The following is a 16,155-nucleotide window of genomic DNA, read 5'->3' as shown; positions in this document are numbered from 1 at the left end:
ACAATGCAAAGCTTTAAATATTTTTTACACCAATCGATTTTAATGGATACCAGCTACAATTTTTAAAAGAACACATTTTTTTGTTCTCTAACAATAATCACAAAAATACGCATAAACATAAAAAATTTGCTTATTAAGCAAACATATTTAAATTCTATCCGATAGCCAATATATTTATTTACAAAAATGAATTGCTATTGATACCGTCTACAATTTCTGGCAGTACAAAAAAATTTATTGTCTTAATGGTTTGCAATATTTCATGGGAATACTGAAATTGCATTTATTTGATAAATGTATTCAATTTGGTGATCTTAACAAATCTTTTATGAATAATGTTAAATTGAGGAATTCCAGATTTTTTGTTAATTATAATAGTAAAATACTAATAGAGAGAAAGTGGTTGCTTTGCTATTTTTAAAGATTATTAAGAATCCATCATCGAAGAAGTTTAACCTCCAATAACGGGTGTTCAATAAAAAAGGAGAAAGATTTGAATGCCATTCAATATAATTAAAGTAAAGAGCATAATTTTTTTTCTCTCCAAAAGAATTCCTCTCTGGACTCCCTAGAAATGGATGACATGTTTCTTTTCGCTTGGGTGATGTCAGTTCAATCTAAGATAGCGTCGATGCAGCAAGCACTCCGCGAGCGTGTTGTACAGTTTTATGAAACGTATGGTCAACGTGGAAAAAAGTTTACGATAGACCACTTTCGAGACAAAAACGTGCCCGCGAGAACAGTTTACCGGATTCTGGCATTCCGGAGCGTGAAGCGGAAGGCCGGTAGCAGCCGTCCGGCGAAGATAATGACTAAGAACGAAGAAGAAGGAAGCGTTGAAAAAGTTGTTCGACAACAAGGATGGAACGAGTTTGCGTGATGCCAGCCGAAAATACCTTGATTCACCGAACCCTCAAGATGAAGGACATCATCTGTCCGGAGAAGACTTGGTCCCCCGAGTGCACGTACGAGCAGATAGCGGTCGTGAAATCGCATTGCCGATGGATGACGAAAAACAACCGCAGGACGTCGTTCGTGCTGGACGACGAAAATTACTTTCCCCTCTCGAAGACCCACATTCCAGGAAATGACAGCCCAAGTTTCAATTGTGGTTTCAAGGCACTCTTGAAGAGCCTCTTAAAACTAAGATTGCACTTGTAGCGCGCTATAAAACTTAAAATGCTACTTGGGAGCTACTCTTCCAGCGACAAGTCGGCCACATCCTTTACTTCGGGGGGTGTGGCCGACTTATCGACTTGTAAGTTTAAACATAAATTTGAAAGAAAAAGTTATGCTGTGCATCGCCTTATCGGACAGAGGGATTCCAATGCCGTGATTCAAATTGAGCGGTCTGTTGATTGATACAAGTGTACCAGGAGGAGTCTCTTGAGAAAATTCTTCTGCCGTTCTTAACAAGGCAGACAAGGCGTCTTCCCATTACGCCAAGTATCTAGAGCAGAAAAAGATACCGTATGTACCGAAAGGAAGGAACCCGACCAACTTTCCCCAGTGCCGTCCCATTGAGGATTTTTTCGGCTCCCTCAGTGCCCTAGTGTAAATAATTGGCAGGCCAAGGATACGAAGCAGTTTACCACCAGGATCCGGAATCGTATCCGGAAGATGGACGTCAGTGCCGTCCAGCGCTCTTGTGAGAGCATCGCGACTAAGTTGCGTCGTACGGCTGACCAGGGCCCCTTCTCCAATATTCATTGAAGTTTTTTGAAGAATAAACATTATGCATTTAAAAAAAAATACTGAATGCGTTGAATGTTTTTGTTTTCAACTAGATGACTGAAAAAATTCTCATTTTTTTGAACACCCCTTACGATCATTTTTAATGCATATTGATGAATATTGATGTCATATTCATGTTTTTATGCAAAACAATGAGTGTTTTAGATCGGATTTTTACGTTGAAATTTCAAAATTAGTTAAAAATATCATTTTTGGGAATGAAACAGTGTGTATTAATAATTAGACATCACAGTGCGTGCCAAAAGTGTGTGAGCGGAAAAAAACAAAAATTGGCAAGATGCATTTTTCTAGCTTCTATTTAGAGTAGCAAGTAAGCGAGCAGATTCTTCACTACTCATGTAAAGCGCCCCACAAAATTTTGGGAACACCTGTAAATTGTCAAAGTTCAAGGGACAAATGAGATAGGATCTTTCTTTTTTTTATTATCTTTTTGTCCATTTGGTGTTGGAGTGACCGTGCCAGAAAGTAATTTGCAATGTATGATGGCTTAATTCAATATAGCAGTTGCTAGTACCGGTAACCCAGAAACGCCAAGCAAGTAGTTTTGCCGGAATATATGGACCCAACGAACAAATTCGCAGAATTGACGGTATCTGATATGTGGTATCTGACAGGCAAAGAGAGCGTACCATTGCCCAAAAACTCGTTCTTTATCGGCAAATCGGTTGAGGTTGTCGCTGGTGTTTCAATTGACGGTGCGAATACCGAAGCTCAAGGGACACGGTATACCCTCCAAGTTCGAAGCCTGAACCAAGTTGCCAAGCTGCTATAAATGACCCAGCTCATTGACCGCACTGATGTTGTGGTTGAATCTCTGGCTTGTACACCGCAAGGTCGTCGTGTAAATTGGTGACAACGTGTCTGAACCGTTTTCTAATAATTCCGGAATTCCTTAAGGTAGTACACTAGGTCCGTGTCGATTTTCATTGTTTGTGAACGATGAGGTCTTCGTTCTAATACGTGGAGGGAAACTGTGTTTCGCCGATGACTTGAAAATATTTCTTGTCATAAAGAATGAAGCCAATTTCCGTGAGTTACAGTGTCTCACTGATACATTCTTCAACTGGGTCTTTGACACCAGTTGTCATCAGTTTTTATAGCACAAAGGACATGCTTAATTTCAACTACAACATTGCTGGAATTCAGCTGAAACTTAAAAGATCTAGGCGTTATTCTTGAAGAAAGGCTAACTTATACCAACCTCTTATCAGCGACTATTGACAAAACGCAACGACCGCGGGATTATATGTTCAAAATTTCCTGCGAATTCAGGGATGCTTTGTGTTTCATGGCATTATATTGCTCACTGGTTCGCTAGCAGTTGGAATTTACAAACGTCTGGTACAACGTGGAGTGAAAGGATTTATGCTGTCCAGCGCATATTTATACGATTAGCTTTACGGCAATTGCCTTGGAATGATCCGTTGAACCTGCTACTATTTAGGCAGGCTGCAGGCTATTAGAACTACATATTTTGCAAGAACGTAGACACGCTATATTGGTTGAATACGACGTAGCCGATCTGCTTGAACAAATCAACCTCTACGATCCAAACCGAGTTCTTCACCCTCGGACATTGCTACACATCGAAATGCGTAACACTAATTACGCTGCCAATACTCCGATTTAAGCGAGGGTTCGATGTTTCAACGAGCTTCCCGAGCACTTCAATTGCGATATTAATTCATCACAATTTCGTCACCGTTTGTTGTTATATTAGGTTTATTGTCAGATTAACATAAATATTTAAATGCAATACAATTCAACTATAACGAATAACAGACATAGAATCAACAAAATGAATGGTTTGTTTATTTGTTTGTTTATTAATGATGCTTTACATCATTTGAATGATGCATTGATATCAGAAAACGCTTTACTGCTTTGGAGGACTGCTCGATTGTTCCATTGGAGCTGTGTAGAGACCGGCACCCACAGTATCGTAGCTTTTGGAGCCGTCTGTGTAGAATACGGACGTTTGCTGAAATCGGCTGGTTAGCATGTTTTGGATAACGGGTCGAACTTTTTCTGGAGGGTAGCCTGCATTCACGACTTTCTTCACATTCCATACAACAGACAGTTTTGATATGTGCTATGGTTGATGTCCTTGACTGACAAGTTGTGCTACTATGTTCAGTGGTTCTCCAGTTAGTTCCTGAATACGAGAAGATGCTCGAGTTACCGGGAGAAGGTTAATACTGTTACGGTCATTTGCAAACAGTCGAAGAGTAGAGTAACCGCTTCGGCCATGATTGACGATATGGAGCTGGTAACGAAAGCACCGGAAGCAAAACGGATCATCCGATTATAGGCAGGTGCAAGTGTCTGCAGGCTAGCTCCACCTCCTCTGCTAACTAGTCCTATTCTGTAAAAAAAATTAATGACGCAACCGCAAAGCCAACTTGTGTTAACGTTGACCATTGGCCACGCGGAAGCGGGGTACCAATCGCGCTCATTACCCGTAGCCTCGATGTGCATGCTGCCTTAACCATATTTCAGTGTGCCTCGAAACTCAGTGTCCGGTCCAGAGTAACATTGAGAATTCGTAGCCGGTTTTTTGTGTACGGAATGGTGACCCCGTCGACGGTGATGTTGCGCGAAGGATTGTATCGCGCATTGGGGCTACAAAAATGGCTTTGTGGCAGAGATCGCGAAGCCAACACTTTTCGCTCACTTGTCAACAGCATAAACAACAGCCTGTATTTTACGATGCAGCGCATCCGATTTTCTACCTCGCAGAATTAGAAGGATGTCGTCTGCGTACAACAGTATCTCCACTCTATTTGAAACAACTTTGAAGATTGGCTGCATCGCGACGAGAAATAGCATTACTGACAAAACAGAACCTTGCGGAACTCCATTTTCCAGATTATGGACGCGCGAGAGTTTTCCTCGTACACAAACATGAAACATCCGCTCAGACAGGAAACTTTGTAGTAGGTTCATCATACGGCCACGCAAAATTCCATATCGCCATGTCGTGTCGTACGCTTTCGATAAGTCCAAAGACGCTATTAGATCCACTATTGGCAATGATTTCTCTAGTTCAGCGAGATGCGTTTCCGTGCCATGCCCGGAACGAAAAGCTTGTTGTCGCTTATCGAGTCGCCCGCTTGACTCTAATTCAGTTATCAGACGTCGATTGATGATCCGTTCAAGTAGCTTTGCCATACAGCAAGTTAGCGATATAGGTCGGAAGACTGCAGGTCCGGATTCGTTACAGCTCGGTTTTGGGATAGGAACGATAAGAGCATTCCGCCAGCAAGTTGGAAATACATCGCTACGCCAGACATTGTTCAGTAGCTCGAGGAGGATCGTTTTCACGGACAGCGGAAGTCTCTGAAGCATGAGATATCCTACCATATCAGGCCCTGTAGAAAGACTCGTTCCTTTATCTAGCGTCACAATAGTTCGTCAATGGTGATATCGATATTATACATTTCGTTGGAGTCGGGTGATCGGTCTATACGTTGTCGTTCGTTTCGTTTTTGTTTTTGAAAATTTGGTGGATAGCTGTATCAAAGTGTGCTGACGTCGACCGTCACGCAGGGTGTTCACTGTGCGCCGTAGCTCAGTAGTCGTGCTGTTCGGTAAGATTTTCTTTACGAAATCCTCCCACGACTGTCGTTTGGCTGTTTTAACCGCTCTCCGTGCTGTTGCCTTCGCCTCCTGGAACCTTCTCAAAGCTGCGGGGTTTTCAGGATCGGTGGTCTGCATAAAACGTACGGTTCGAAGATGTTTGCGTCGCTGTTTGATGGTTTCTTTCACCTCGGGACACCACTATGGAACCAACTAGACCACTGGATCGTGGTGTACAGGTGGTGATGGCTACTTCAATGACATTCTCAGTGAACATTTGAGTTCGTATAGAGGCCAGTCTGTTTGATCAAAAAGCCACTTGCGTCGAGTTGTCGTAGCTAATGACCATCCTGGGATGGAGATTCTTATCGGAAAATGATCACTGTTATATGTATCCGGTAGTGTTCGCAAAAGTAAGCCTTCTGGTCAGAGATTTTCAGAGCAAAATGAGATATCGATGGCCGACGTGTTACCTGAGACCGGATCAAATCTCTATGATGAACCAACCGAGCGCGTTAGTTGACTATGACCCCTACGCTAAGTGGTGGGCATTGAAATCGCCTAGAAATATTATTGGTCCGTCCATTAAAAACAGATTGGCATTGTTGGGCATTTGGGACGTATATACATACAACCGTTGCTAGGATCAGTTTGTGAATTCGCACAACGATAAGATGCAAACTGGTGGAAGTTTGCACTCGTTCAAACGGTATCCCCTCTCGTATCGCTAGTCCACCGTGTTGCCAGTAATGATCGATTTTGGACTCCAAAAGCAAACTGTAGTTTCTACCCAAGAGGTCCGGTGCTACAACTGCTTTGTTGGTTTTTGTCTCTTAGAGTGCAACTATGAACGGATTATGTTCCGCAACTAGCTGCTTTAATTCATCGATGTTCACTCGTAGTCCACGCAGATTCCACTGCAGCGTGAAACAGAAGGAGTTATTTGAAGCAGATTCTACTGACTTGGTGCTCTTTCACTCGATGATGGTTCACCAGCGGAAAGTCAGGAGGAGACTGTAAAGACTGTGTATCTGAGAGGTAGGGACAGTCCTTCCCCCCCGATCAGTGCCTTCCATGATTGGAAGCGGGGAAGCTACTTTCATCTCTTCTTCCCCAAACCGGGATAGTGCAGCCGTCGCATCTGGAACGGAGAATAATTCCGCAGTATTTTCAATGACCGGATGTTGGGAAAAAAGACGGAACTGTGGGACGTCTTGCCCTACAGTATCAGCCACTGTCGAGACTACTATCTTTGGAACTACCGATAATTACCGGCACTGGGGTAAGGCTTTGTGTAATATAATGTTTATGGTTTTGCTACTGTCGACTCATCGAACCCCGCGGTGTTTTTTTATGTACTAACATCAGGTCAAAGAGTTGCACGATTGGATGATGGATGAACTTTAGGAGTTAACGGACTACTTGCAAATATAGTAGGCCGAGCAGTACCTGCTGAACGGTTCGCGGTGGAGTGATTGACCTGGGAGACGTCTAGCCTCGTAGTGCCAGAAATACCGACATCGATCGGCACTGGGGAAAGACTTTGTGCAGTTTTTCTTAATTGCCTTTTCGAAGCTAGCATTGTTCCGTCTCGGTACGGGTATCTCGATGGACCTTCTCCGGGCGAGGTTATGGGGCGAAGTGAATGATCGATTACGTCAGTCGAACCTGTGAAAATGGTAGGCACAACAGTATCTGCATGGGGATTGACATTTTTGGAACTGACCTGACGAAGATCCAGCCAACTGTTGCGGCACAAACAACACTATTTTGTCCAAAATCATCGACTGCGGTTGACACTGAGGAAAGGCTTTGCGTAGTTCTGTTGGTTTCCTTTTGCTTGTTGATCGGGGTTTTTTTGATTTGCTGATTTGGAGTGGTGATATTAGTGTCCTTATCGGCCACAGAGGTGAATTCACCATCAAAGGTTTGGAGTAGGTATGACAGATAGTTCCTATATCCTACTGTGCTTGCGTTGGAAGGAGTACTACACTTTCCTCACTTCCAAATCGATCTATCTCGTTCTCAAAATTCACGCGTGGGTTGTCTTCTGTATCCAAGCGATAATGAAACTGAAAATTATCGAAGAGGCTGGTTAGGAGGCGTTTCGGTAATCTGAATTTCAACGTCTGAATGGTGCTTTTTGGTGGTTGGCTCAAGTTATCCGGTGAGGTTGTCGTGGGTTTGCTGAACGGGGTGTGTTGTTTCTGCATTCTTCCTCGTTTCGTATCCGTGTTAACTGCTGGCGAGTTGTTGCTGGTTCTTGTTTTTGGCCCGGCTGTCTGGTTCGTTGGTTTTTGTTCTTTACTTTGCTGTAGTTTTTCTTGGCTGGCGGACTGTTGTTTCATCTGGTGTATGTACGCCATCATTTGTTCGATTTTTTCGTCCTTTCGTTTGGTCTCCGCCAGAAGTTTTGCGATCTGCTTATCCTTCCTCTTCATTGTCAGCTCCAGCTCTTTTAGTTTATTCAGAATTTCGCTTGGTTGTGCTGCGGCCTGGGCGTAGCTTCCTTGATTTTGCTGTTCAGCTCGTTTGCGAGCTTCCGGGAATGTAAGATTATCGCGAATTTTAATTTTGATGACATCCACTTCTTTTGTGTAAATCGGACATTCACGACTTGTTGAACTGCGATTGCCTTCGCAATTCCGAAAGTACGTAGCTTCTTTACATTTTTCTTCGCCACGTTGTTCTTTCGAGCAGTTAAAGCATCGCTGAGGACCAGAACATCGAACGCGTATATGGCCGTAGCTGAAGCACCCGTAACAGAGCATCGGGTTCGGGAAGTATGGGCAGGTAGGGACGCGAAGTAAACCGATCTTAATGTATTCCAGGTATGTGGTCTTACAGAAGATCAAGATTAGCGGTGGCGTATTCACTCTTTTCTCGGCTTCCAGATCGTAGCAGGAAATTATGCATCTGCTCAGTGCCGTCAATGAGCTGGGTCGTTTTCTGTAACTTAGCAACTTAGACGGGGTTCCGAACTCGAAGAGTATACCGTGTCGCTTGAGTTTCGGTATTCACACCTTCAATTGGACCTCCAGCGGTAACCTACACCGATTTACCGACGATGAATGGGTTTTTAGGCAATGATACGCCGTCTCTACCTGTCATCTGCAGGAACGTCAATTCTTCTTTTACTTGACCCTCCCGGGTCACCGCTACTAGCGACCACCATCCACCCAAATGGGAAAAACCTGTTTTAATCCACCTAGCGGTGCAATTGTGCCTTTCTCATTTCTCTAAACTATGGCACGGAGGCTTTTTATGTTCAACATAATTGTGGAAATGTCCATTACATTCTTAGTACACTTTGCACTTATACACAATGGCATGCCAGCCACGAACTTGATGAGCTACGTGTCGACGGTGAAACACTTGAAACAAAAAAATATCATACGCCATTAGCCTAATCAGCATTAGATCAATGTTATCTGCTTGCTAACTCATTTTGTCATGCGGGGATGTGTATGTTTTTTTTTTTTTACAGTGGAGAAGACCTTTATGTCCTAGCCCAGTACACGTGCTATTGGTAGGGTCCAATCTACCGCACGGGGTGCACTGGGGGCGTGTCGGACTCGAATGGTGACCAGCCATTAATACCGACTAAACTCCATTGGGCTCCGCCATCATTCCTCCCAGGAACTACCTCTCGGTATTACTTCTGGGGGATGGCTGTACTAAATGTACTCATTCACTCTCACTCACGCGTTCATACATCCTGTATGAGGCTTACTTGGGTGCTCTCTCAATCGCACTTTGATTCACTCTCAAACACTCCCACATGAGGCTGACTTTTGTGCTCACCTTACTCATTCCTTGCTAGGCTTACTTTTGTGCTCGCCCTACCCATACCATGTGAGGCTGACTTGGATGCTCACCCTATCACCTGATTCACTCTCAATCGTGCCACTCTATTGTACCTTTGTCACTCCCCCTGGCATCCCATGTGGGACATTTTTCTTAGGCCCCACTTCTGACATACCATGCGAGGCTGACTTGTGTGCTCACCTTTTTCATTCCTTGCTAGGCTGATTTTTATGCTAGCCTCTACCAACCTGTGAGGCTGACTTTTATGCTCACCCTTAACATGCAGTGTGAGACTGACTTGGATGCTCACCCTTTCACTCCTCTGCCACGCCATGAGGCATCGATAGCTTAGTTCCAACATACTACGCTACGACCCTCCCGTCTTGGCATGAGGCAGTCCACTTATACGCCTATACACTCACTCTTCTGTCTTGCTTCGGGGTGGCTGGGTTTACCCCTTACGCGGTTGCCATTCGCTGCGCCAACCTGCCTCGGCATGAACAGACCATTCACTCTCTTATTTTGCGCTTGGCCTTTTTCGCTCCAGCTAACCAATCACTAGTTAGCCGTGCCCGTCGTCTGTTGCTCGGTTCACCAGATTACCTGTAGCCTACTGGCAATCTGGATGGTAGCAGCCGAGACTGCGTTCCACTTCTCCACCGATTGACACATCCGCTGAATAAGGGTATCAGGGGTTGTGTCCCAGCCACAGACGTCAAGCATTGCTCTTCTTTCGACGTCGAACCGATGACATACGAACAGTATGTGTTCGGCAGTTTCATCTACACCTGGGCAGTCCGGGCAGACTGGGACCTCCGCGTGCCCGAACCTGTGGAGGTACTGACGGAAGCAGCCATGGCCTGACAGGAATTGTGTCAGGTGGAAGTGAACTTCCCCATGGGGTCTTCCCACCCAGCTCGATATGCTAGGTATCAGCCGGTGAGTCCACCTACCTTTCGAGGAGTTGTCCCACTCACGCTGCCATCTGGCGACCGAGGTCGCCCTGATGCGCTCGCGGGCTCCCCTATTTCCACGTAGCTCAAAGCACTCCTCATCTTCCCGAATGACCAGCCCGACTGGCATCATGCTCGCTATCACGCAGGATGCATCGTGTGATACCGTGCGGTAGGCAGATATCACTCTGAGGCACATCACGCGGTAGGTGCTCTCCAGTTTCTGTAGGTAACTGGTTACCCTCAGTGCTCTTGACCATGACGGGCCGCCGTACCTGAGGATAGATACGGCAACGCCTGCCAGTAACCTACGTCTACTGGCGCACACCTTTGAGCTGTTGGACATCATTCTCGATAGTGCCGCAACAGCAGTCGACGCTCTCTTGCACGTATAGTCGACATGACTGCCGAAGGTCAGCTTGTCGTCTATAATGACTCCGAGAGACTTCAGACTTCGCTGTGAAGTGATCGCGGGGATGGGTATGTGAGGAGGGCGAAAGTCCCATGAACGAACGACTCCCCAGCTTAAATTGGTATGCTTTGTAATGTAGTGGTGGTTTAAAGATGATGGGGTTGAAAGGGAGGGGTATGAGGTGGTGGTCTGAGGGGTGATTTAAGGAGTTTTTTAAAGGAGGGTAGTGAACAGTAGAGGGGGGGGGGGGCGTAACCCCTCTCCGTAAACCATCAACTACGCCCCTGTTAAAATCCAGAAACCTTATGCGAGTCGAAAAAAAAATTATTTAGGATTAGGTTGACGTTTTTCAGAGTGATTGCATAACCTTTCTATATGAGAAAGGCAAAAATGTGCAAAATCCAAAAAAGTGAATCTTCGTCAAATTTTTTTCGTGTTTGCATCAAATCTCGACGTTTTATGCACCTTGAATACATTTAGCATCAAAAATAAAAATTCTATTATTAATTTTTCCTATAGTTTTTATAAGAAATTTCTGTGTGGCCGCACTCTGAAACCCGTAATTTCGGAACCAGAATTCCGATCGATCCAAAATTCAATAGCAGCCGATGGGAAGGTTGCACCTTTCATTTGAGACTAAGTTTGGGCAAATCGGTCCAGACATCTCTAAGAAAAATGAGTGACATTATTTGACACATACGCACATACATACACACACATACACACACACATACACACACACATACATACACACATACAGACTTTTTCCGATCTCGACGAACTGAGTCGAATGGGATATGACACTCGGCCCTCCGGGTCGGGATTAGGTTGACGTTTTTCAGAGTGATTGCATAACCTTTCTATATGAGAAAGGCAAAAAGGTGAAGAAAAGGAAAAATCATCATACAACGCCCCTACAACGTCGACATTTTCGAAGCGTTCCCACAATTTTGGGACACACTGTAGGCAAGCAGAATCGCAACTATCTTTTTCCGCTTCTACGTAGACAACTGAAAATTTTTCTACTTTTTTCACGGTTTTTTTACGGCTTGAAAAATATCCCCGGTTCAACACACCGTCACAGTCGCGACCGGCATCCACAGCGGGTAAATGAAAACCCGGTCGGACAACCACAGAAATGGCTGTTTATTTACTTACAGTGCCGCTTGGGTAAAACTAAAATGCTAGTCACTGCAGAACCCTTTCACTCGTCTATTCACACTAGTTTGGGTCGCGGTTTAATATTAATTTGAGGGCCATTGTTCGGAAAGGACCCCTATTGTTTGTCACCGTGCTTATCAGCGTCAAGTAACGTGAGTAAATAAACAAAGAACCTTCCAATGTTTCTATTCATTTTTTTAAACCTTTTTATTTTCATTTTTATCTCTGTGTAGTGAAAACTTATCTGGTGTTTCAACTTTATTGAAAACCCGCAATAAATCTCGTGAAACCAGACCGTCCAATTTGTTTTGGAGTTAAGATCCCTTTTGACATTAAAAATGTCTTACTCCACTATCTGGGGCTAGGTGTCATTCTAAAATCTAAACTATCTCCCATGTAACGAAACTATGTAAGGTTTGCACGCTTATAACTCCGATATTACTAGATGGATTTTAATCATTCATACACCAACCGATTCAGAAACACCTAACTTAAATATTGGTAATAATTTAATATCTCCCCAATAAAAGTAGACTTTTGGAAATTGGTAAAATTAAAAAGTTCACGAAAAACGGGAAAATTACCATTCGTGAGGCAGATTTCTCAGACACAGCCGTCAAAAGAGGGCAGCTTAGTGACTCAATGAAAGACGAAAAGTCATAAATAGAAGCGACGCATGTCCGTTTAAATCAGTTGTTGCTCTTGTCTCATACGAACAACATCGTCTCCGGGCGATGCAATAAGCGCTATCGATTTTCGGCAACGTTGGCATTTGCACACACTCGCACCTATGTGACTAAACCATATACGGTTAGTTTATAAATAGAGGTGACGCGTACCCGTTTGAATCAGTTTTTGTTCTTATGTCGAACGGGTAAGATCATGGCTGCAGCGTGTGGGCACTACAATAAGCGGTAGACGCTATGCATTTTCGGCAGCGGTGGCCGTGTGCGGATTTTTCGGGTACCAGCACGGTGCCACAGAATGATTTGCAAAGTGGGTGGGTGGGGTGGTTTGGATTTAATTCAATACGGTGTGTGCTGCTTAAGAGTGTTGCGTTTGAATAAAATATATTTATTTTTATGCATGCGTGTGCGTTGTAACTTGTTAATCCATGTTTACGGCGCATTGTAGCTGCCTAGGGTAAAGAGCCTATTGGTTTTCATATGTTTCATATTTTGGTTATATGTTTTTTATCAGTAAGGCATCTGACAACGTGCTTCTGTAGTTATTGCACTGTTCAGCAGCGTAGTATTTTATATAGGGGAGTACACTCAGGTTTTATTACGCGGTATTTTTTACGCGAATTTTGAAATTTCCGCGGTTTTCATTTACGCGTTTTTTTTTTAATTTAGGCGGTTTTCATTTGCACGGCCTGTATCCCCTGCGTAAAAAAAACCTGAGTGTAATTGCATCGGAAACAATCACATTCCCAGCAGAACTTTTTGTTTTCTAATTTCAAACACTTTTGTTTCGTACTGTACACAACGGAAAATTTTAAAACAGAACTTACCGTCCCAGCAGCAGTTTAGGCGGGTGTTCTTTTTCGATTCAAATTCAAGCCATGTCTTAATCGTTACTGGACTTAAAATTGTTTTCCCAGTTTATCCAGTCAGAGTATCTGTCCTGCCCTATGTAGTTAAAACACAGTTCTAATTGCGTTTTAAAGTGTACAACAAATTGAACGGTTAGGTATACTAATTTAAATTTTAAAATATATCTGTTTGAAATTATGCAACAAACCGCTGTACTGAAGATATAATTATGTCAGTCCTATTACCACATAAAACACCTATATAACATAAAACGCTGCAGAATTGGTTTAATAATACAATGTTTACACTACAGAGTTATAACACGTTTTAATAATTAGCAACAAGAGAAAATGTCACCAAGATAGCATAAAACCCGTTTTAACTGGTAGTGCGAACGTTGCATAACAATGTAATTTATCAAATAATTTCATTTTTTTCACCACTAATCGATCAAGAAATACTTAACCTTAAGATTGTTTACTTAAGTTCATTAATACATTATTGAAAATTTAAATGGAAAATGAAATTTCATATTTCATGAAGAATCTGTATATTTCCGTTGCTGGGCGTGGGCTTCCTCGTCACGGTTCTAAATATGGAACTTTTCTTTTAAATATATTTTCTGGACAGACAGCCTATTTTTACTAGATGGATTAGCCAAATAATGCCAATCACCTAGTGAGATACTTGATTAATTAATAGATTACCGTTAAAAGACCTTCAATAAATTATGTTTTAATGGGGAGGGTATATAGCAAATTGTAACATAAAAAACAGGCGAGTGAGCAAGAACTTGAGTCGATATGTGTGATAGATAAAATACATTTGCACGCTCTTGAAAAAAGCTACATTTTTAATGTCACCGTGGTCGTGTCCTGTACACAACCCTTTAATTTTTTTGGTCACAAATTTCTGACAAACATACTAGCAAAAGACCAACGTTTCGAAGGAATACTCTTTCATCTTCAGGGTTTGAATATAAATTAGTTATAGTCTTTTTTTCTCCCAACTACAAATATTTGTTTGTGATGTAGGATGTAATATAGAATTTGTCTCTGCAAGTGGCTTCGTAGTTGCCGAAAATGTTTTGTTTGTGTGAAGCTCCAGAGTACTTAGTTGGTCCATGTTTTCCTACACAAAATCCACGTGGGTCAGAAAGCATCGAGCATAGCATATTTCACCGTTCCATTCGTTGTTCAGAAAGTGCTAAATTCACTTCATCCACAAATCACCTGCATGTCAGAAATTTGTAGCCAGATTTTGACTTATTCTTCTTTCGAAAATGCGCTGACGTGACAAACTACAACTTTGCGCCGAAACAGTTCATCACAACCAAACACGATTTGGTGTGCAGTGAAACGTAAATCATGTGCGGATTTTGCGTAGACATTTACCTTCGCATTCTGGCTTTGTGTTTTTGCACTTTGTAGGCATCTAATCTAGAAGTTTTTCAAGATAATCAAATGTGCATTTCAAATATTATAGCAACACCGAAAGTACATGATTGGCTGGTGATTTAATTCTTGAACATCTATTGTTGAAACACTCGTTAAACATAAATTACAAAAATCGCATAAAAATGATTTTTTCAACGAGCTTTCATTGTATCTGAGAACATTTTTTAAGGATTTTTAATTATTATCGTCGTTTCGGAATAGATTCAACAAAACACCTTCTAAAATTTCACCTTTCTGTGATTACTTGGTCGATCAACTAAAGTAACAGTATCTAATTATATTGTGCATTAAATTATTTGAGCCCCCTCCCAAGCAAAATTCTGGCTACTGGCCTGTTTCCAACCGTATATAGTGGTAAAGGAGAAACAGATCGAAAAAAAAAAAAGTGAAATAGCGGAGATTTAAACCCGTAAGAAATGGTCCGTTCTGCTGGCTGCGATTCGAACCTAGCATCCTTAGCGATTCCAGCCTTAAAGCATTAACCTATGCTATAGTGCAGTCCTAATGTAAGACTTTTAATGTTTTTCAAATTCACTCTTTAATTTTAGATATGAGGTACCGACTAAATTCTTGTTGAGAAACGATATCGTCAGTAATGAATATTTTTTCCCAAATAAAGGATAACTTCTAATATAATTTCTTTCTACACAACAAACGAAGTGAAACTTGACAAGCTCTCATCATACAGTTAATATCTAAAATAGCCGTCAGAGTTTCTGGGACCAACTGTTCTGCCTAGTACATATTCAATTTAGGTTCCGATTTCTTCATCCCATATGATCCACAGCGTTGGCAACATCACTTGACTAAGCCTGCATTCATCCCTCGACGATGATGAATCCGGGGGCGATTTCCCATCCTATCTAAGTGCTTTTTCCTATTCTGCATTGGAACAGCAATATTCGTTCACAAAACCTCAAAGCAAATCTACCAAAAATAGCAAAGAAAGGTCCTCCCACATATATATAACTTATCCAAAACGGGCTTCAATCTTTAAATATCACCCTCTTAGCATTTTGTGAGCTCTATGATTGTGTCGGCTATCCAGCAATCTACTTCGGCAAGGAATGTTGGAAAGGGGACAGCTCTATTCTATAATTGAAACGTTCCCTAGATTATTGGATGGGATTGCGGTGGGGCGGGAAAGCCGCTCGAAGAGGTCAAATCTCTGGAAAAAATTCATTTAATGAAAATCCGCCCCCTATTTGACTAGGAGGGAAGACCGAAATTTTCGAGGTGATATTTATCGCTTAAATTTCTTTTATTTTTTTTTTCAGGAATCCGAACGAACAACTCGAGAATGACCACATTCGGGATAGGACCCGGTTCAAAAACATCGAATGGACACCTTATGAAAGCGTGCACAAAAAATTTCTTAATCTAGGTAAGTTTTAGCGACTTTCGTAGATTCTATTTTCTGATTGACCGCAGACTTGTGTTTTGTTACGGACGTGGATCAGTGACATTGATGATCTGTTTTTATGATTATTTCTCGC

The 16,155-nt window shown here is 42.4% G+C and overlaps 1 protein-coding gene across 1 annotated transcript in view; it reads left to right on the top strand.

Moving 5' to 3' along the window:
- Window positions 1–16,155, top strand: part of LOC131683504 (neuroligin-4, Y-linked) — a 181,236-nt gene that overhangs the window by 137,133 nt on the left and 27,948 nt on the right. The window contains exon 10 of the mRNA XM_058965533.1: window positions 15,937–16,043. Within this exon, the coding sequence (XP_058821516.1) occupies window positions 15,937–16,043 (107 nt within the window). The remainder of the gene's footprint in view (window positions 1–15,936; window positions 16,044–16,155) is intronic.

The sequence above is a fragment of the Topomyia yanbarensis genome, chromosome 2 (genome assembly GCF_030247195.1).
Source record: "Topomyia yanbarensis strain Yona2022 chromosome 2, ASM3024719v1, whole genome shotgun sequence".
Classification (NCBI taxonomy): domain Eukaryota; kingdom Metazoa; phylum Arthropoda; class Insecta; order Diptera; family Culicidae; genus Topomyia; species Topomyia yanbarensis.
The sequence above is the reverse complement of the archived record's forward strand: the minus strand, read 5'-3'. Positions and strand labels throughout refer to the sequence as shown.